General features: G+C 38.8%; 2 protein-coding genes across 3 annotated transcripts; one reads left to right on the forward strand and one right to left on the reverse strand.

The window, feature by feature from the left end:
• The first annotated feature begins 6,751 nt into the window (after positions 1 to 6,751).
• CYP86B1 (cytochrome P450, family 86, subfamily B, polypeptide 1) lies at positions 6,752 to 10,526 on the forward strand. Of its 2 annotated transcripts, XR_013241124.1 has the most exons (3): positions 6,752 to 8,050; positions 9,828 to 10,331; positions 10,426 to 10,526. XR_013241124.1 is itself a non-coding variant. In XM_077375169.1 (2 exons), exons 1-2 carry the CDS (start codon positions 6,788 to 6,790, stop codon positions 10,200 to 10,202), a joined length of 1,638 nt encoding a protein of 545 aa, XP_077231284.1. In that variant the 5' UTR covers positions 6,752 to 6,787; the 3' UTR covers positions 10,203 to 10,340. The 2 variants fall into 2 exon arrangements, 1 of the variants encoding a protein (XP_077231284.1); XM_077375169.1 differs by lacking the exon at positions 10,426 to 10,526 and having other exon boundaries at positions 9,828 to 10,340.
• A 1,266-nt stretch (positions 10,527 to 11,792) lies between these two features.
• On the reverse strand, positions 11,793 to 21,226 carry PARC6 (plastid division protein). Its single transcript, XM_077375229.1, has 12 exons — positions 20,604 to 21,226; positions 17,607 to 17,720; positions 17,341 to 17,478; positions 16,685 to 16,789; positions 16,475 to 16,597; positions 16,030 to 16,398; positions 15,844 to 15,939; positions 15,641 to 15,769; positions 13,608 to 13,673; positions 12,742 to 13,524; positions 12,435 to 12,625; positions 11,793 to 12,343 (listed from the first exon to the last, which is right to left on the reverse strand). The coding sequence occupies exons 1-12, from the start codon at positions 20,856 to 20,858 to the stop codon at positions 12,259 to 12,261; spliced, it is 2,454 nt and encodes an 817-aa protein (XP_077231344.1). The 5' UTR covers positions 20,859 to 21,226; the 3' UTR covers positions 11,793 to 12,258.
• Between the last annotated feature and the right edge of the window lie 563 nt (positions 21,227 to 21,789).

Below are 21,789 nucleotides of genomic sequence, written 5' to 3' on the forward strand. Positions count from 1 at the left end.
TATTTGCAGATAGATAAATGTGGTTTTCTGCAAAATGGTTTGAATACCCCTTTTTAATCTTCATAGATTTGCGTTTTGGGTTGCGTATGATAAGGCAGTAATAGATTTCACAAGTTTTGTAGGGATTTCAGTGATTTTTCATGGATATTTCTTTATATGACCTGATTTCATGGTTTGGCTTTAATTCCACTGATATAAAGTTGATATTATGATTTTGTTGGTATTTGGTGTCGTTTTTTTTAAACTTTAAATGCCATGTCCCTGAGTCGATCTTGGTGCCCACATGATTTCAGATTGATGTAATAATAGGTTTTGTTTGCGAAGCAGATACATTTTAATATATCTTGTGGTGGTAGTGGTTGGGTTTGATCATTAATCAGCTTGTTAAATTGCTTGAGATTATGGTTTGGTGATCTAAACCCATATCGGTTCGTCAAGTTCCTCTTCCATCTCTAGTTGATCATGTACTGTAACTTTCATTTTTGAATTTTCTGTCTCCTATTATTATGCTTTAAAAATGAAGATGGTGAGGATCACAATGGAGAATAAAAGTCAAGACTCCTCTGTGAAATAAAATGGGTTGTGCTCATGCTAGCTCTCACTCTCCTCATTTTGATTCTGGTATAACTTACATGAGAGTATAAAAGCCAGCTTCACTCACTTGTCCATCCCATTTGCTATCATGTGAGAATCTGTTTGAAGTCTTTAAGGATGGAAACTTTGTTTTGCTGGGAGAAACTCCAAAAAGCTGAACCCTGATAAATTCTTTTCCTTAGTGCCCAATTGGTTCGAGGAGCACACCTATTTAAAACCAGGACAGGGTAAGAAAGCTAGCATACTTCTTAAGAAAATCAAGGTTAAACTAACCCAATTTTTATGATAGCAAGCCTCTCAAAAGACAAATTTAGCCAAAGGTAACGTATGATAATGTTAGTATTTTTTTTTTTCAAATTGGCTAGCTAATCAAATAGGTTTCACCAGGCATGAATTTCGAGAAACAGTGTGAGTGCAACCATATTTTTTTATACGCACTGCCTTGACTTATATGTTCTTCATTTTGGGCTTACACTTGGGAGGTGTTATCAAGTTTACCGTATTCTATAGAATTTCTTTGATGTTAATGTTGCCTGTTGGTGTCAAATCAGCGTAGTAGCAATGCTACCTTCCTATTTTGCGTCATCATGTTTTGACATGTGGAGGAATGGCATAACTGTGAATGGTAATGCTGAGTTTCTGCTTGAAGATTAAGACTGCGTATTTTAGCACATGAACTAGTGTTGGGATTTAATGGTGCTGCTATTGAAATGTGGCAAGATTTACACTATTTTTCTCTGTTTGAAATTATATATTAATCTTACCTAACTTCTATTTGAATGCATGAGAAAAAGAGGAAAAAGCGAACACTTGGCTCACTCTAGTTTAGTCTTATGCACATGCATTTCTTCAATGTTATTCAGTTGCTTAATTGCAGAATTGAACTCACATTGGATCTGCCCTTCTACTGTGTATCAAAAGTTTGCTATTACTATATGCATTGCTTTGTTTATTGACGTACAGTCAGCATCATAGCAGATTTTATGAGCAAAGAAATCTCAGAATTCATCTCATTAATAAGACTTGAAGAATCTTTCTCGCAGACTTGCACAATGCATTTACCAATGTACTATATGCTCGGAATATTTGTCATTCATGTATATGAGCTTAAAAATATTTGGTTATGATTGTGGATATGGGATGAGTGAATTCCCAGGTAATTGTAGGTTACAGTCAATTCTGAAATTTGACTTTTGGTTTTATATCTTCTTTTTCTGTGGGTCTCATTAGTGTGCTGCGCTAGGAGACACCCTCTGTCTCATTAAGGTAGTCCTTCTTTGAAGACAAGCCTTGTCTTTCAGAACCTCCCCTGAGGGAATCTGTTTTAGTTTGATAGAGAGTTTACACATAGGAGGCATGGCTTGCCTCATTTGTGGAGTCCCTCTTTTGAGACAAGCCTTGTCTCATTTAGGGAGTTCCCCTTTTATGAGGTTTACCCAACCTCATGTTAGAGTCCTCTTTTCTTCTAGAGAGAGTCTTTGACTCATTTATCTCTGTGGTGGCATTATTAGAGAGTCTTTGACTCGTCTATCTTTGTGTTGGCATTATTAGAGTCTTTGACTCATTCGTCCCTTTGGTAGTGTTAGATCATTTCCTTGTCTTTGTCACTAGCTTATCTGGTTTGGGGGTTTCTCCTGTTAGCCCTAGGGTTTGGCCCTAGGGTGTTGCTTTGTATATTCCCTTAGGTTTTTGACCAAAATGGTGAAAATATCTAAAAATTCAAAAACATGTGAAAACACTTTAAAATCCAAGAACATTGGAATATTTGAAAACTTTAAAAATATCAAAAACATTTGAAAAACATTAAAAAACCTTAAATCAGCTAAAGTGTTGGGTAGTTTTATAGCATATTAGGAGGGTTCGTTTCGAACTACGTTAGCTTGATCCTCTTCCACGAGGTATGTAGTGCAGCTTGGGATCTTCATCCCAAGTGCAACCAAACTTTGTAAATAAATCATTTGAAAATCTTTTTCAAAAATCTTTAAAACCTTATTTTCAACAAGATCTTCCCCTAGAGTTAGGAGTTTGTCCTAGATAGAGGGTTTTAGAGTTAGGAGTTTGTCTTTGATTTGTTGTGTGCTTGTTTGTGTTTGTTTTAGAATTAGGGGTTTGTCCTAGAGTTATAGGAGCGCCTCCGTCCGGTCAGTTGGCGATCCACATCGCCGACTGGTGACTAGAATAAGATGCGTTAGTGATCCCATTATTTTCCTTAGGAAATACAGCCTAGTTACACATAGGTTGTAGGAACCACCTGCATTAGCTCAGGGCTAAACCTGCATTTAGTTAGGGCATATAGGGTGTCCTAAAATCTACAATTCACTGGAATTTAAATAATCGTTCAAGAAGCTTTAATCATTAGTCCGGTCTTTTAGATCGAGTCTAAGATAGAGGTCTAGGTGTCTTAGGTATCATAGCTTAGAATAGGCGCGAAGAACTACGTTGTCTTGATTCTCGTGGAGGTGGGGATACGTAGGCTTCTTTGGATGAACATCAGACCATCCGAAGACTCGGGCTAAATCGTTTAGAGTCTTAGGATTTGTTGTTTTGCTATGTTGTGTGTTTTGCTATGTTTTCTTACTTTCATGCGCAGACCTTATACCTTTAGCTGTAGCATGCATGTGTTTGTCTACCAGAACTTAGACACCTATTAGGCACAACACTCATAACCTAGTTGTCATTAGGTGTCATTTATTTCGGTTATTTTGTGTGTGCTTATTTTCATCTCCAAGACATGCATGATTAGATAGACGTTTTCTCGGAGATGCGTGTTCCCATTTCACAGGATTTTCGCCTAAAACTCTTCGAAGTTAATAAATAAATGGCATAAGAGACCAAGTGTTCGCACTCGGGCGAATTAGGGGTGCTCTTCGGACCTTCTCCATTCGTCATCAGGCACAAACTTTTTGTATCTCCAGTTATCCATTGGAAACAGAGCATTTCTTTTGTTGGTTCCATGGCGCATCCATGGATGGCGACTCTGAGTTTATTTTTAGATACATCTTGGTTCGGGGATCTATCCTTGGATCAAGATGTATCTCTTTCATTTTGTATCGCCACTCATGCTATGTTGTGAGGGTGGCACCGTTTCGAGAGTTCCTTAGCAGAGCTCTCCTTCACGTTGTGGAGATCTTAGAGGATTGCAGGGGGGACCTCGCGTCCCTCGCTGCACGGGTCCTCTCAAGATCGGGGTCCACAAAGTTGCACACTGTTCACGTTATAAGGGGGGCCGAATGCATATTGCATAGGGGGTGAAAATATGGAAAGTGATATCTACACTCCTTTGTTTTAATAATGACACTCCTCACTAAATTAAATAATCACTTTCTCAATGTGCTGCTAATATCAAATTTGAAAAGTGTAGACTAAATTGGAGATGGAGTACGAGTATAATCACTTTTGGGATTAATTCTAACCATTATTTTTGGATCCACAAACATTTTGTAATGATCGCTTGCTATTGGTACCAAAATCATTTGTCTAGCTTTTTGTTGTCCTGATAGTAAATGATCTGGGATGGATAAAGGTGTTAAAGATTTTTCAAAATCAAGTGTTTTGTGTCAAAACAAGTTTTGAAAAATATTTTCATTTAGTTGTCTTGGGAAAAAAAACTATTCTTTGAAAAAGTTGCTTTTTGCTTTTGCTTTTAGAAAAAGTGTAGAAGTGCATTGAAAAGATAGTTCCACATTACTCTGGAGAAAAGTTGGAGATGCGCATATATTAGTTCACCCATTCCTCTCTCTTGTTTAAATGCACAATGGGTTGAACCGCGGGACGGTGCGTTGCACCGTCCGCACTTGCGCACTCGCATGCGTGGCATGGACAATAGGCTATAGGGCGCATAGTGACGCTTTTTGGACCGTTGGATCTAGACGATTGTAGATCGGTCTAGTGGGTGGGCCAAATAGTTCATAGGCCCATCAAGCCCAGTGCCGAATAGTTCGGTTGGGTTGGGCTTTGATTCGAGCCTAACGGTCGGCCCAGTACTCCAACGGTCAGTGGGTGCGATCCATTAGGTTGTGTCCCTTCCCCCAACGGTCAAGAATCTAGGGGGTGCGATCTGTACCGTAGATGGATCATCTAACGGTTACAGGGGAGGACGGGATTTTAAATATCCAATAGTCACTCCAGGATTGATCTGGATCATTGAATCGCGTATGGGCGCAATCTAACGGCCAGAATTCAACCGAACTGGAAAGACACTATTCAGGGGTGTTTTTCACACTGAAAAGTTACCAGAGGCTCAATAAAAAGTGCAGAACCCAGCCATTTCAAGATAGAAACGAATTTACTTATTTATGGGGCAATTCTCAAGACTTCCAGTGCAATTGTACTCTCTTTTCTCACTCCCACCAAATTCGGTTTACATACTGTTTTCATTATTGTTTATCTAATTACTGTTATACTGCAGTAACAGTAATTAGGCTGATTCTCTAAGGCTTGTTATTCTCTAAGGTCATTTCGGATTTGATTCCGCTTGTGCATAACGTCGTCAAATATAGTAGGACATTCCTACTGGCTTCATTGTATCTTGAAGGCAGTTTGCCGATCCTCTTTGCACACTTCTAGTGGGGGTGAAATCTGTCTTAAGGAAAGCGATTTCGCGCCTTGAAGCAAACCGGTTACTATTCTTTATTCTTCAACAGATACAAATTATCCCCAACAAAAGGATTGGATCAACGGATCCATATTCATCCACGTGACACACTTGGGTTTAAAAAATGCTTGTTAAGAAAGAGGCAAATCTCAATGGGTCTTTTTAACATCTTTCGGGGTGCCACTATTAAAATGAGGTGTGTTAATAATAAATTTTTAAAAGCACTACCTTCACCCCAAAAGGAAAGACTGAGAAGAAAAAGATGAAGACTTATAGGTCAACCGTCACAACCACAGCCTGTGCCAACGGCCAACCTAAGTAAGGCACTATTAGGATTGGAGGAAAAATATTTCTTTTCCAAAAACTTTTCTTGGGATTTTTTTCTTTCTATTTTCACGATTTAGAAGGAAATGATATGTGGTTATGGCTTATTTAGAGGAATATAATTATAAATTGAGGGAAATGATATCAGTGCAACTATGTTTTGATAATTGCACTAACCCATCTTGTCTTTTATTATTTAAATTTTAAAAAGCTGTCATCCCTGGAAGCTCTTACAAACCAATTAAAAAAGAAAATACAAGCTGTCTATGTGCAATTATTAAAGCTGGTTGTGCTGATATCATTTCCCTAAATTGAATGTCCATGTAAATAAAATCTGAACTGCAGTGGTTGGAACTTTTCTCACATCCAATAAAAACACGAGTCTTTTACACCTATTAAATTCCCTCCCCACGCCTTCCATGTTTCTAACAACAGTAACAAACATTCTCATCATGGGAAAGTTATATCTCAACTCCCTTGTTTCAGTAATGACACTCCTCACTACAAAAATCAATTGTTTAGGCCAAGTTTGGAAACAGGGATTTCCTTTGCTCTCTTCACTCTTACCCACTAATATTTCATGGAAAAAAAAAAAATCATGGTTGCCAATCGTAATCCTAAACTATCCTTGATGGATCAAGGGGCTATGATCATCCGATCAAGGTGTAATCAACAGCAATAGGCCGAACTTGTGGTTGCTAGTTGGATCGACGGATCAGATGCATCCACGTGACACACTTGGGGTCCAAAAACTGGTAGTTAGGAAAGAGACCAAATAGGCATGGGTCTTTTTAGCATCTTAAGATAAATAGATGGGTGGCCCTATTAAAAGAAGGGGCTGTGAATAACATAATTTGAAAAACACTAGGTTTCCATGAGAAGAAAGGAGTGAAACAGAATAAAAGGAAAAAGAGCATAGAGATTAATTATGGGTCATCTGTCACAACAACCCCTTAAACTCTTAAGCATTAACCACATTTTCTAATCCCTCTAACCCAAAATTTTTTTTTACTACATCCCTTGAAAGTTGAAACATAATCAAAACCCATTTAGAGAAAAGGGAAATTGTGTATTCACCTCCTTTTCTTCCCCGGCCCACCCTGTGTGGTGTAAAAGAGTAGTCATAATTACACTAGAGGGGGTGACTGAGGAAAGAAAAGGGGGCAAAGATATCATTTTTCAAAAGTAAAAATATTAATTTCAGCTCACCCAATCTATCCACTACAAAAACAAGCCAATCACACACAGAAACTCAAAAACCACTCCCTATAACACATGAAGTGCACCACAACATACACTCCCCAACTCCCCATCATGAATTCCGGCAATCACACAGCCCTTCTCTCCGGCCAAGTCACCGCCGGTAATATCATCTCGGGTCGATTCTTATCAGAGATCCAAGCCCTCGAGCTCGTCCTCGCCTTCCTCTTCTTCATGTCAATACACTCCCTAAGGCAAAAAAAGACCCATGGCCTACCCATCTGGCCGTTGGTCGGCATGTTACCTTCGTTGATCATAGCCGTCCGATCAAACATCTATGAGTGGATCACTACGGTGCTCGATCGCCAAAATGGGACGTTCACATTCAAAGGCCCATGGCTAAGTAACCTCAATTGTGTGGTCACCGCGGACCCACGCAACATCGAACACTTGTTAAAGACCAAATTCCCCAATTTCCCCAAAGGCGAGTACTTCCAAAACGCGGCCCGAGACCTCCTCGGAGAAGGAATCTTCAATGCCGATGATGACACGTGGCGCCGGCAGAGGAGGACGGCGAGTCTTGAATTCCACTCTGCTGGATTCCGGCAGATGACCGTCGGATCATTGATCGATCTCGTCCACTCACGGTTATTGCCCGTGTTGGAAGATTTTGCTAAAAATCGAGTGTCCCTAGACTTACAAGATGTGCTCTTAAGGCTAACATTTGACAATGTATGTATGATCGCCTTTGGCGTGGACCCAGGTTGTTTGAGCCTGGGCCTACCGGTGATCCCTTTCGCGAGATCATTCGAGGACGCAACGGAGGCCACAACTTTGCGTTTCGTGACGCCCACAATTTTATGGAAAGCCATGCGATTTCTCAATGTGGGCCCCGAAAGGAAGCTGAAGCGATCAATCACAGGCGTTGATCAATTTGCTGATGAGGTGATACGTACAAGGAAGAAGGAGATCGAATTGGATAACAGCGAGAAAACATCACGTTCCGATCTCTTGACGATCTTTATGAGATTAAATGACGAGGACGGGAAGCCGTTTTCGGACAAGTTTTTGAGGGACATTTGTGTAAATTTCATACTCGCCGGGAGGGATACTTCGTCGGTGGCGTTGGCATGGTTTTTCTGGCTGCTCGGCCAGAATCCGGCCGTCGAGGAGCGAATTATGATGGAAATTTGTTCTATACTCCGTGAAAGGGAATCATCAGAGGGGAATATTCCGGTGGTATTTCGGCCAGAGGAAGTGAAGAGAATGGACTACTTGCAAGCGGCTTTATCTGAAGCTCTAAGATTGTATCCTTCAGTGCCAGTGGATCACAAGGAGGTATGCCCATTTACTCCTCTCCATGTATTTATCCATGTATAGATGTATATATTTTCATGCGTACATGTATGCAATATTAATTATGCACGCATGCATGTGTCTCGTTGTCTATATTCTCTTGGTAGGGACGATTTGGATTGAACCTTGAGTACACAGCTTGACCCTACATGCATATCCAACATATGTATGCATTCATACATTTACAAATATTAATAGGAGACCATGTTCTGGTAATTGCACTAACTCATCTTGTCTTTTATTTTTTAAAGAGTTGTCAAATGCTATTAGGGCGCATTTGGATACCCCTTGGATTTGGATTTGGAGGTGAATTTGGATTTTTAAATCCAAATTCGGCGTTTGGCAAGCCTTTATGACATCTGAGTTTGGATTTGAGTGAAATCCACAAGATTTACAAATTCCTCATATTAGTGTAATTTTTTGGATTTATAAATCATTTCTGCGAGAGGTTATTTATAAATCTAAAGGTGACCCGTAAGGGGTTAAAATGACCAAAATATACCAAAGAAGTGTTAAATAACTAAAGTACCGACATGACATTAAAAGATGATCAAAATAAGTCGTATTAGGTAAAATGACTAGAAAACCCCCGGGTCAGGCAAAGTGACTGAAATACCCCTATACCAGGTAAAAATGAAAAAATACCCCCGAGTGGTGTAAAATGACAAATACCCTCATGACATAAAAATGATCAAAATAACCTTATAGAGAGTAAAATGACTTGAATACCCCAAGTTCATGAAAAATTACTGAAATACCCCTATATCAAGTAAAAATGACCTATGGCTTATGAAAAATTGACTAAAAATACCCTCATGAGATAAAAATGATTAAAATATGCCATATTAGGTAAAATGACTAGAATACCCCCGGATCATGCAAAATGACCGAAATACACCTATACCGGATGAAAATGACCAAATACCTTGAGTCATGGAAAATGACTAAAACACCCTTATGACATAAAAAATGATCAAAACAGCCCCATATAGGGGTAAAATGACTAGAATACCTCTGGATCATGGAAAATGGCTGAAATGCCCCTATATCAAGTATTTTAGGACATTCTGGTTTTGTTAAATTTCAAATTCAAATTCAAAGAGCATCCAAACAAAAAAATAATAATTTAGATTTGAAATCCAAATCTATAAGTGGTCATCCAAACGGCATTATTTATAAATTCGTGAATTTTAAAATCTGGATTTTGAATCCATGGATTTTGGAAATCTAAATTCACCTCCAAATCCAAATCCAAATCCAAGGGGTATCCCAACGGGCCCTTACGGTTCCCAAAAAGCTCTCACAAGCCAATTCAAACTAATAATATTATGTGAAGAAAATTGCTAAAAGGAAGGGTGGCTGTTAGGCTCTCTTTCCTAATTAACAGGCATATTTTGGAGCCGAATGTGCCACATGTAGGCCCCCCGAGGAAAGCCATTTTGCAGCTATGAGACAACAGCCACATCATATGAATTAAATGCACAAGACAAAATGTGCTAAAACGTGAGCCTGTATGGCTCTATTCTCGTGTATGGGTGTATCCCTAAACATAGTCTTGTATCCGAGGCTTGACACTTTGTTTATGTATATGTTCACGAAGCATGCATACATGTATGTGAGAATCCAGCTATGTACATATCTCTATAAATGCATCCATATGTAGCTCGTCGTGCATGCAAATTACACAATCCATTCCTAATTATGTCAAAAACAGAACACTCTGTGGGAGCTTCAACTCTATTTATTTTTCCTCCAACAGGTGGTAGAAGACGACATATTCCCTGATGGGACCATATTGAAGAAAGGAACAAAGGTGGTCTACGCCATTTACGCAATGGGGAGGATGGAGAGCATATGGGGGAGAGATTGCAAAGATTTTAAGCCGGAGAGATGGCTTCGAGACGGGCGATACACGAGCGAATCTGCGTATAAATTTACTGCATTCAACGGGGGACCAAGGCTATGTTTAGGGAAGGATTTTGCTTACTATCAGATGAAATTTGTCGCCGCTTCAATAATTTATCGTTATCGGGTTAAGGTACTTGAAAATTTTCCGGTAGAGCCTAAGCTAGCACTTACCATGTACATGAAATATGGATTGAAGGTGATGCTCTACAAGCGGGACGAGTCGTAGATTTCAGATTACAAGAGGATTAGGCCCTGATATTCGTGTTAATCATTATAATACTTATTATTAAATGATTGGATTATACTATTGTGGTATATTATAAGTAAAAATTATCAGTGAATAGAGTTCAGTCAGGTTTGTTTTTTATAAGTAAAAATTATCAGTGAATAGAGTTCAGTCAGGTTTGTTTTTTATAAGTAAAAATTATCAGTGAATAGAGTTCAGTCAGGTTTGTTTTAAGGTGATTTATTACATGATAATGTGGGTTAATTGATATATTCACGATTCATGAAATAAGATTTATCTAATCTCATCTGGGCTTTCATACATTCGCAAGAATCTGGCGATCTCCACTGTCTACATGGTGGCATACAAAATTGAACCGATCAGATGATTCTAATCATCAGATTAATAGGTTTCTTCTGGTCCATGCCGACATTCGCAGGCCGAAAATCAGATAGTTAAGATCATCTTATCAGTTTTCTGGGGGCCTGCCAGATGAATAAATGTAGAGCCGAGAATGTGCGATTGTTGCAGAGGGGTGAGAATCAAATCTGGTAATGTAGATTCACGTCTAGTACCAGGCCTTTCATGTCAAACTAATGTTAGAATCGTTAAGAAAAACATGAAATCCTAGGAATTTTGGGAAATGTTTCTGCCGTTTAATTTTGAATCCAATAATCGGCTATGAACACACGATCTCTATTCACTGGTTGAATAGGCTACAGTCAATGTCCAGAGAATAAAGGGAAGTGATATATTCGTCACCTCTAGTAAGAAGAAGCGGGTGGCCTGAGTAAGAAAAGGGGGCCCAGAATAAGTACTATTAGGCTGCATTTGGAATGCCAGAATCAGGAATTAGAATTGGCATTCTATTTCGATTCCTATTCTGATTCTCTTGGAAGGGGAACAGGAAAAAAAATAGAATAAAAAATCTCATTAAAAAATATTCTAACAAAAATTTCATTCCAACCGGCGCAAAATCAGAAAATACTACCACTTGAGGTGGGAAACAAATTTCAGCATTTTCCCCTTTTAATTCCGCCGCCTGTTTGTGACGGTTGACAGCCATGGAAGGTTTTCGAAAGGAACAGAGCGGCCATGGAGGCACTACACCTTAACAGGTGCAATGGTTAAAAGCTTGGTTAATAAAGTGACAGAAAGATAGAGAGCCAATCAAGTTTATCTTCTCACTGTTCCTCTGGTTTGGAAGGCTTTTCTTTGGCAAAGATCTCTTAAACTGAGCTGCTTCTTGAGAGGAAATTTTGCAGTAAAAGAATGAGTGTGTCTGCTACTAATTAGCTTGCAATTTTTCTCACTAATCATGGAGTATGCAATTTCATAAGCATCGACGCTGCTAAGGAGCTAATATTTTCAGTATAATAACAACAATAAACTTTCATTGCTTTGCAGTTTTTCTCTAGAAGTTATTGTTCATCAATTTCATAAATTAGGCCTATGCCTATTTGGGGAAGAGGTGCCACTTGTGTGTGTGTCATCCATTTTTATTTTCTGGGCTACATTACCCCTCATTTGTAGCTTGCTTTTCGTTAGATAAATCCCAGTTATCACTCAAAAGAAAATTACTCGTAGTACTGTTAAAGTGTTAATATCATTGAATTTTGTAAGCAAAGAATTCAACAACATGCAGATTAAAGCAAGAAAAAATGGGAGGTTCAATCCCAGCTTACCTATATAAAAAAAAAAGCATGAAAAAAATGGGCATACCTTTTGGATTAACTTGTGAAGAATAGAAGAAACATCATATACAGTGGTAAAAACTACAGCGAGTAAGATCGCCTACCAAGGCATTCATTGGAGGAGGTTAGGAATTGGTAAAACGAAATGTGTATGACATGGTCTGTAAGATATGCTCCCATAAAAACACCAGAATCGGTGTTGGAGGTAGACAGACGATCGTCCCATTTTCTGATTGGTCACGGGATCGGCTCCCCATTCTTCACCATAAAGGGTAACAATGACAATTAGGACTCTGAAACAGAGAAGAGCTGTTTGCAGGATAAAGACCAAGGCCAATCTTGAAATGTGTATTAAGGGAGAATCATGATGGAGTTTGAATGCCACCTCCACAGAATCTCCATGAACCATCATTTTGTCTTTTCAGAACATAACGAATTTTATATGTGCTGCAATGACAAAACAAAATTGTAAAAAAACAATCCAAATGAGAGAAAATTAGTAGAGTAAGCTTGATGAACATATTTTGATTACTGATACCTGTAGTAATTTGGATTCTTGAGCTGAGATTCATCAACAAGCTCTGCCGCTTCCTCTAGGAGAGCCTCGATTTCTGCAATCTCCTCACCAATCACATTTGATACAATCTCTGCCCGCACGACAGACAATTGTAGTAGAACAAATCTCCAAAAACAAGACCTGGCCTTTGCAGACTCCGCTAGGGCTTGCCACTGATGCACATAAAGAGATAAAAGGGGAGTACCAGTTAAACTACATAGAATTACTGACTGCAATCAGATAAAGTAAAATGTAATAAAAAGGGAAAATTCATCAAAACACTATTTACCTGATCAAGCATTGATTCAGCAAGGACCTCAGAGAGGTTGTTAACTTCATGGTTGAACCCTAGAGCCTCAGCTTTGATATCTTGCCATTGCTTCACCAATGCTTCAGCTTCTTCCAGTGGCATCTGTCTCTTGTGAAGGAAATTACGAGCACCAGCAGGTGCCTTAGTAAACAAGGAAAGATCATCAACGGGCCATGAGTTTTTCATGGTTCCTGCATCTAGTGGATGCTTGAGTTGCTCCTTAAACATTCCTAGAAACCCCCCAAGCCTTCCTACTATGTTATTCCTATCAATGCATGCGGGGCCAGTTTCCGTAGTCCAAGCAAGATCACTCATGCTTAACTTTGGCTTAGCATTGTGCCATCTAGAAGGGGTTCTAATCTGCCCAAATTGCAAGTGCAACAGTCTAAATGCAGTGAGAACAAAGCAGCCCGTCACAGTGACTAAAGTGATCCGTCCTGCCATATCACCGGTTGCCCACCAGCCTTCCCATACTTTCTTATGCTGTGTTCCGAGGTTTCTCTTCAGTTGTGGAGCAGTAGGACTACTGTTATTCTTTCCTACCATCAATTGATTATTCAAGTTAGCTGGAGCCAGTTGCTTCACAGCCACTCCCTTTTGTCGTGTGGAGTTCATATGTGAAAGAGGTTCCCCGGGATCTCTATTGTCAGGCGGATGAAAAAAAGATAGTGACCTATGGTTTACACTTGGGATGGTTTGAGCAGTTCCTTTATTTTGCTTGCTACCACTAAGAATCTTCTTCTCGCCCCTGAAAAAATTGGCCTACAGAAATGAAGTCTAAGGAGTTTATACTGTTTCCGGACTATGATTTTGAGTAGTTATTGTGCTGCAATTACAGAACTCACCAAAGATGGAGAGCAATCACGTGTATCCGTAAACATTCCAAGCACTGCATCCTTCAGCCATATTTCCTGGTCAATTTCAGCAGGTCGTCTGGCATAAGAAAATTTCAACCTTAAGGCAAGTATGTAAAGTCTGACAAGAGGTAAGTTGGGTACATAAGGAATTACTCTTAAATTAACCTGTCATAAGAACGCGCAAATTGCAAATAATTTTTACAGACCCATGCCAAGTAACTGTTAATTATAACAAGTAAAGGAGAAGATAGAACGGACCATAGTTTTAATTTCCACCGAAACCGACTCGAAAAACATGCTGAAACAAAGCGCATACAAAAATCAAAACCGTATTTGTATTAGTCGTATATTATATCAGTACATAGTTTTAAATTTCCACCAAATTGAAACACATGCTGAAACTAAGAGTATACAGAAACCAAAGCCGTAATAGCATTAGTGATATATTATATCCATGACCAATAATACCTTGTAACTCTGTGGTATTGACATAGTGTTGGGATCCTTAGAGAAGAGACCGGTCATTATACTTTCTTATACTTCATTATATTGTACTTATTTATTGACTTTACAATTCCAGACATGTGTGACACCGCATGTCACTAGGTGCTCGATGTGATTAAGCCATTATGGATGTCTTTTTTGCTCATGTGATGGTTTCTAAGTATGTATTTGAGCTTATTCTAGCATTTCCCAAGTTTCATCATAAAATTTAATCATTCGCATACACATTTTTAAAAGATTAAAAAAATAAAATCATCATTTGCATACATTTCCGTGATTTTACAAGATTTCCACCAAATGTTTTCGTTTCCATGCGATCAAAGCCAAAACCGAAATTTAAAACTATATCAGTAAGTTTTATTTTTTGAAAGATAACAGAAATTATATCAGTACCTATTCCACAATTATATTTATATGAATTGCATGTGACATATTATGTACTAATTATGTAAAAATACTTTTTTGTTTTGAATGGTTGCAGATTTCATTAAAAATACTTATATGATTTACATGTGAAACGTGATATATACTGAATCATCAGACATAGGTTCAATGTTAAACCATTGTGGGTGGTTTTGCTTATGTAATGGTTCTTGAGTATGTATTTGTGCTTATTCTGGCACTTCATGAAATTTTATCTTAAATGTCCATCATTTACATTAGGGGTGGTTATTCGGTTAAAACCGAACCGAATAGACCGAAATTTGGAAACCGAAATAATTTCGGTTCCAAATTTCGGTAACCGAAACCGAACCGAAATTTGCCAAAAACCGAACCGAAACCGAACCGAAATTTTATTCGGTTATTCGGTTATAACCGAATAACCGAATTGTGGGAGAAAAGAGGGAAAAAAATCAAAATCTCGGTTTGGATCGGAGGGCTAGGATCATCCGATCGAAATGATTTTTTGAGCATAACCTAATTAAGTTGTGATCAATCAAATTGACGGTTTTGATCATCCTACGGAGTACACATATAGCACTTTTTTTGGGGAAAAAATGGTTTTCATCCATTATTTCGGTTAACCGAATTTTTTTTTTATAAAACCGAAACCGAAACCGAATAACCGAATTTCCGAAAAAAAAAACCGAAACCGAACCGAAAAGAAAAAAACCGAACCGAATCAGCCAATTCGGTTCGGTTCGGTTCGGTTATTCGGTTTTAACCGAATAATGCTCACCCCTAATTTACATATGTTTCCATACGTTTCCAATATTTTATAGATTTTTCACTGAAATTTCCATACGAAACTGAAATAGTTACTAGGAACAGAGATTTGCAATACACAACGTACAGCATGATACACCAACTGACCTACAGCCTTCATATATTTTAATTTACCTTTCCCAAAGGAATCCTCTAGTACTAAAATAATAAAAAACTAAACAAAACACACAAGAAATCTCAAGATTAAAGGGTTGCAGTTGCTCTCAAGAATATGAAATCAAAAACATTTTATCAATGTAACATTTCAAAAATGCAACAGGACAATGAATAATGTCATAGTAATAACATACCAATGATTGGTTCATGCTGGCACTGTTTTTTATTTCCTTATCTGAAACAGTGTGTTCAAAATTCCAAGAAGCAGGACTTCCATTAATTTCAAGCTGCCGAAGTCTTTCAGAAACCACTGCCTCGCCACCCTGAGAGCCAAAGTTTTAATTTTTCTAAGATCCAAGTACGGAAAATTAAAATGCCTTAAGAAACATATGCTTACCTGCCCAAGAAGGAAAGAGCAAAGACCCTCCTCAAACTTCAAATCAATACCTTCAGATGCTATCAAGCACTCACAAATGATTTTTGCTTTATTGATCTGCATAATACATAATACCCATAACCATAAGGTCCATAACAGATAAGCCAGCTGCAAAAAATTCTATGACCAGCTAGGGAAAGGACATACCAGTTCTGTTTGCCTGTTTGAAAATCCTATAGCAATGTGGGCTATCATGGCCATGTAGAAACAATTGAAATCAATTACAACCCTTTGGTTTAGCGACTCAAGTGACTTCTTGTTCTTGCGAGTAATAGCTAAGTTATCCCAAGGAAGGAGATCTATTATTTCAGCAGCCATTAGCTTATTCAAAGCCTGGCTCAAGAACCATGGCCAGTCTAGAATTCTACAGGAAGTTTCAGCTTGAAGGCCCTGTCGGAGCAATTCACGCAAGGCTGCATTTGCACCCAGCCTCCGTTCAGAATTTTCAGGCACTTGAGGAAAGCTTAGCAGCTCCAAGGCACAAGCAGGTGCGAGCTCCTCCAACGATTCTTCTATCTAAAACACACACCCCAGTTTTGATTAATAAATATGCATGAAGGAAATAAATCATCAGGGGGAAATATTTATTTACCTCTGATAATAATGGCATTTTCTCTAAAGAAGGTCTGCTTCTGAGTAGATACTGAGCACGAGCAAGTGCTTCAAATCCTTGGGATACTTTGCTTTTCTCAAAACCAGCTTTTGCGATCGAACACTTCAAACAAAAAACAATAGTGGGGGTGTCATAAAAGGACACACACACACAAAAAAAATTCTTTTTCCTTTTGCTTCTTGGCTTTACCTCAGCCAGTGCCATAGAGAGAAACAAATCATGAATATACGGTTTTGCATCCGCGTGTTGTAGAGCTTCTCGGCCAATTTCTAGCACCAGCTTCTCTTCTCCAACCTGCATCAAATAATCCAGATCTGGGGGTGACAACTTTCTTTAAAATTAAGGACACTCAGAATATAAGAAAAAGAAAAAAGAAAAAAAAATTGATATCCTGATTTTCCAAAAAGTAGAGACACCATTTCTTTTAAAAACACAGAAAAAGATGTGAACACTGACTTGAGATCCAAGTGCAAAACTACAGGCTGATTTTAATTTGCACAACACAGTCAGTCAAGCTCGGAATTACCAAGTTAATCATAAAGTTCAGGCAAATATCTGAGACCTACTATGCCGAAACAAATTGATGAAACACCCTGAAACCTATCTTCCAGCCAAATAACTCTTCCACATAACCGTAACAGATAAATTTCTCCCAGGTTAAAATAATGTTTGAAAGAACCACTTGGAGGATCAGAGTTACTATAAAGGGTAAAGATCAGGTTCGTCTTTTTATTTCATTCGAGAATGAAGGGGATCTCACAATTTGACACATTTTTTTTATTTATCTTCGAGTAAGTCAGCTAGCCAACCCACATGCTGAGTGAACTCAGGAAAGTCAAGTTTACCTCTTGCAGGAGGCACAAAGCACCAGGCAGCCAAGCCCAGGGAATACAAAGGGAAGATTTAGGGACAACCTTTTCCCTTGCATTACCAGCATACTCTGGTTCAAAGAGGAGTTTATCTCTCACGTCCATCAAAAGATCCTGACAGAAAATATAGAAAAAATTGAAACAGAGAGGTAAATTCAGCTTGATCCTTTGTACAATAGCATCCAAAGATAATCATGCTAAACAAAACAAAAGAATAAACCGTTTTTTGGTAGGTAGGTTACCTGACGGGATACAACAACATCCAAGGTGTATCCTTCTTCGATCTCTGCACTTCTGAGCTCCATAACTGCTTTAACAATCTCATCTTTCTCTGCTTGATTAGGAACACCTACAATCTACAAATTTATATGAAAGATTGAATCAAATAAATTCAACATAAAACTGAAAGGAAGAGTTAAAACATAAAAGAAGTACCACATTGATTTTTTTAAGCACCTATAACTAAGAGAAATCAAGTGATATGGGTGGGAAAAGATCATGGTACCCCTCCTAAAACTTAGGGGGCTTAAAAGAAACCTAAAAGACACATAAAAATTAGAATATGGGGCCTAAGATGGTCCCCATCAACAACACACTTCCTCCACTTAACCAAGGGTCCGTTGGTTGCACCAAAAATAAGGAAAATCAAAGTAAAGAGCATATTTTCCTATTCCTAACATTGTTTGGTTGTCATTTACTATTCATGTGATAGTCCTTGTCGGCTGTAAATTTTCCAAACGCAAGCCGTTTTTTTATTGTTTGACGTTCCTCTCAAATCAAGAAAAATGGGAATCTATTTTCCTTTCCTTCTACCTTTATATCACAGGCATCCAAATGGACCCCAAGTGAAATATTTTCCTTCCGACTGTCTGCCTAGAGAAAGCTGAGCTGAACCTTCCCAAGATGCTAAACCACGCCAACTGAGACTCTGAATAACGAAAGGTAATAAATGGGGAGATTAGACTAGAGAGAATAGAATTAATTAAAGTGATTCTACTGTGTAGCTAGATCATACTTCTCTTCCAGGATTTGTTCCTTCACTTTTTCGATTTTCTACAGCCCTACAAGATCATATTCCTCTTCCAGGATGATAGCCATTTCTCCACTTTTTCAATTATCAAGTACCAAAGCCGCTTCCTGGGTCTGCCACCATACAAAGACCACGAAATTTGCTAGAATTGCGATCCACTTTACACCACAACATGGACCCAAATCTGTCCCTTCTTCCATGGATACATTAATTCCCATCAAGTCCGATTTGATGAAATTTCTTCTTTGCCCAATTACCAATTCGTAGCATCAAAGAATGGGTTCCATATTCAGAATTTTCTCTTCCTCTGTAGAATTAGAGATCAATTTATCGACCTCATACTGCAGATGAGTCACTTCCACCCCTGCATAACCAAATTTGAGCCCCTCTATGAGCCCACATGGCCGCATCATCTTCCCTACTAAGATATTCTGCAAAAATCAAAAAAAGAAAAGACGATAATTGATCCCGTTTAGTTTGAGCGACATGGTCTCGAGAAAAGGATTGTGGCACCAAAATACAGAAAAGGGGGAGAACGTGAGAACCACGATGATGATACATATAATCATATGACAAGGAGCCATTTTTCACAGCGAGGACAATCATGTTTTGGGTTAGCCGATGCTGAAACTTGCTTTGGCTTCAATAGCACTCCATAGATTAGTCTATGCCAGTTGTCCCACTTTACATAAATTTCATGTCAAAATAACTTGTCAGTTTCTCTATAAAGACCCACATAAGTTGCTTGTGCCAGGTGTCAACTTGGAAATAGCTGTGGAACCACGACATACACCGTCCAATTTACTAAAAACACATCACAATGCCTTCTCATCCATTGCTGGAGGGAGGTTTACTTTAGTGAGGAGAAGGTTGAGGTGCCATCACCCCATTGGTCCATTCCTGATTCAAGCTTGGTAAGGGCAAACTTCGAAGAATGAAGCATTGGGAACACTGAACCTACTTCTGGCGGGGGGGAGTGATGATGAGAGAACCGACATGGGACAGGTAGTGGCAGGAGACTCCCTCAATGTTATCAGGTGGATGGATCGAAGGAATCCTCATCCTTGATTTGCAGATGTTATTAGAGAGATCTAGGATCAAGTTGAGCAGCACCAGATTCAATTTCAACACGTGACGAGACCAACTCTCCTTGATGTCTATTCCTTGCAGTTTTGTAGTTGCAGTTTGACTGTTCTTTCTGTTCGGTTATACTGACCACCTTGGTGGTGGGATTCCCCCCCCCCCCCCCCCCCCACCACTTTCTCTTTTAAAAAAAAATCTCATTCAAAAAAAATGTCTGGAGCTTCTTTTTCTTTACTACTTCTCACAATCAATCCTCATATTACATGATTTCTGCTGATGATTTCAGCCAACCTAATTGACTTTCTTTTTGCAAAAAAAAAATTCAGGAATTGCTGGATAACTAAATTCAATAGCTTTGTGGTGAATTACATTAGATGAGCTAGAGATCAAAGCGTCACCGGGGAATTATGATGATTGATTCTAACATTCATGATCATGTTATAGTGGAAGGGGATTCCCTTGATGTTATAAAATGGCTGCAGGAGAGTCTCCCTCATCCTTGGCAGTTTGTGCATCGATAGAGGAGATAGTGGATCGAGTGGAGGGTTCCTCCATCCCTTTTCATCACGTAAGAAGATCAGCAAATACAGAGGCCGATCGCCTAGCAAGAGAGGGAGTCACTAGGGCGGCTTTGACTTCCTTCCCACTTGATGGATTTTTGTTTTGAATTTGTTGTCTTATCTTGTTTTTTTCTTGGTTGTGTCTTGATCAACTCGATCGCCAAGCTGATCCCCCGGTTCTCATTTTTTTCATCTATAATATTTCCTTGCCTTTCAAAAAAATGTACATTAGATGAGAAATAAGCATTCCCAAGTGAGACAGTGGAAATTTGTTGTCACAGTTCCTTGAACAACCAAAGAGAATTTCTCAATATATAAAGCGCTAACATACCCTCAGAAATATTGTTGCTAAAATAAAATATCGCAATACAACAAAATTCAATTTGTCCCTGCTGCTCCTGACCAATATACCTTACTACTTACAGACCACTTTCATAATCCCAGAGACTATTATAAATTGTTTGAATCCACAGAAGAAAAAACAGTCAAACACATCACTAAACAAGCTAATCTACAAACAATAGAAAGAGATAGCAAAAAACGAAAGTAAAAGAGAAATCACCGACCTGATAACATGTAACCGGAATCTCCACGCCGGTCCGTATCTGATTATTCTCAACGATCTGCGACTCTGTCACATTCAATCTCCCGCGTCTGATAACACAAAACGAACGCAATCCAAGCGGAAAAAACCCCGGCGAAACCCTAGATTTGCCATTTCCACCACCGGAGAGAGAGGAAGAAGAAGCTACGACACCGAGAATCGAATCCCTCCGCTCCGCGAGAAAACCAGTGCGGAGCACTAAATGAGCCAATGCCATGTCCAAATCCAAAGAAAAAACCCTAAAAAAGACCTCCGTTTCTCCATCGATGCCGAGTTCCTTTCAGAGATTCCATGGACGGATCTTCCACAACAGCTTAAAAAAAATGGATATGGAAATGTCTGGAAATGGAGAGCATTTTAAGGAGAATTTTTCTGCCTATCTAAACTACAGAACAGGAAGAGAAGAAGAAACCCTAAAAAATTTCCCTCTTTGCAAAAAGAGTATGGCAGTTTAGCGGGATGTCTGATTTGGAAATTGTTTTCCTTTGTAACGGAAAAAACAAACTGAAAATAGAGCATATCGACATCTATTTGGATGATCTAAGCCATTCATTTGTCGATAGGCCATGCCTCAAATCCTCTCCATAAACTAATTTAAACCCTCCAACTCCAATGTGTGGAAGTTTCCATACCAACATTTCATAAGCTTTTTAAGCCGTCCATTTTACATCAAATATATGGGGGGGTTGTGGGGAGTAACAAATGAATAGTTTGGATAGGAAGTGAAATATTCTTCTAAATTAAGAAGAATGATAGTGCCAAGGGCACTGGTGATCATCCTATGAAGTGGGCTGTACAGTGGAAAACATTTTCCAAAGGCTCTGTTCGCTTCTTTTCCCTGGTGTTGTTTTCCCTAGAAAACATCCATTTTTTTCCTGACAAGACAGAATTGCTGTGTTCACTTCTTTTCCAGGGAAAAATATTATCAGATGTGGAATTTCTTGTTTAAACGCTGAAAATGATGTGGAAATGAACTTTTTCCCTTTTAGTCGAGATTTGGTTTCCGATTAAATATATCGGAAAGAGGCTTTCCAAGGAAAACGAAACATTTTCCTTGATAGTTTTCCTAGATTCCTTTTCCTTCTGCCATGTCACCCGGAAAGGAAAGGAAAACGAAAAGAAGTGAAGAGAGCCAAAGTGAAAGTCTT

The sequence above is a fragment of the Tasmannia lanceolata genome, unplaced genomic scaffold, assembly GCF_043159265.1.
Source record: "Tasmannia lanceolata isolate RefF3 unplaced genomic scaffold, GAP_Taslan_0.1 ptg000048l, whole genome shotgun sequence".
Lineage (NCBI taxonomy): Eukaryota > Viridiplantae > Streptophyta > Magnoliopsida > Canellales > Winteraceae > Tasmannia > Tasmannia lanceolata.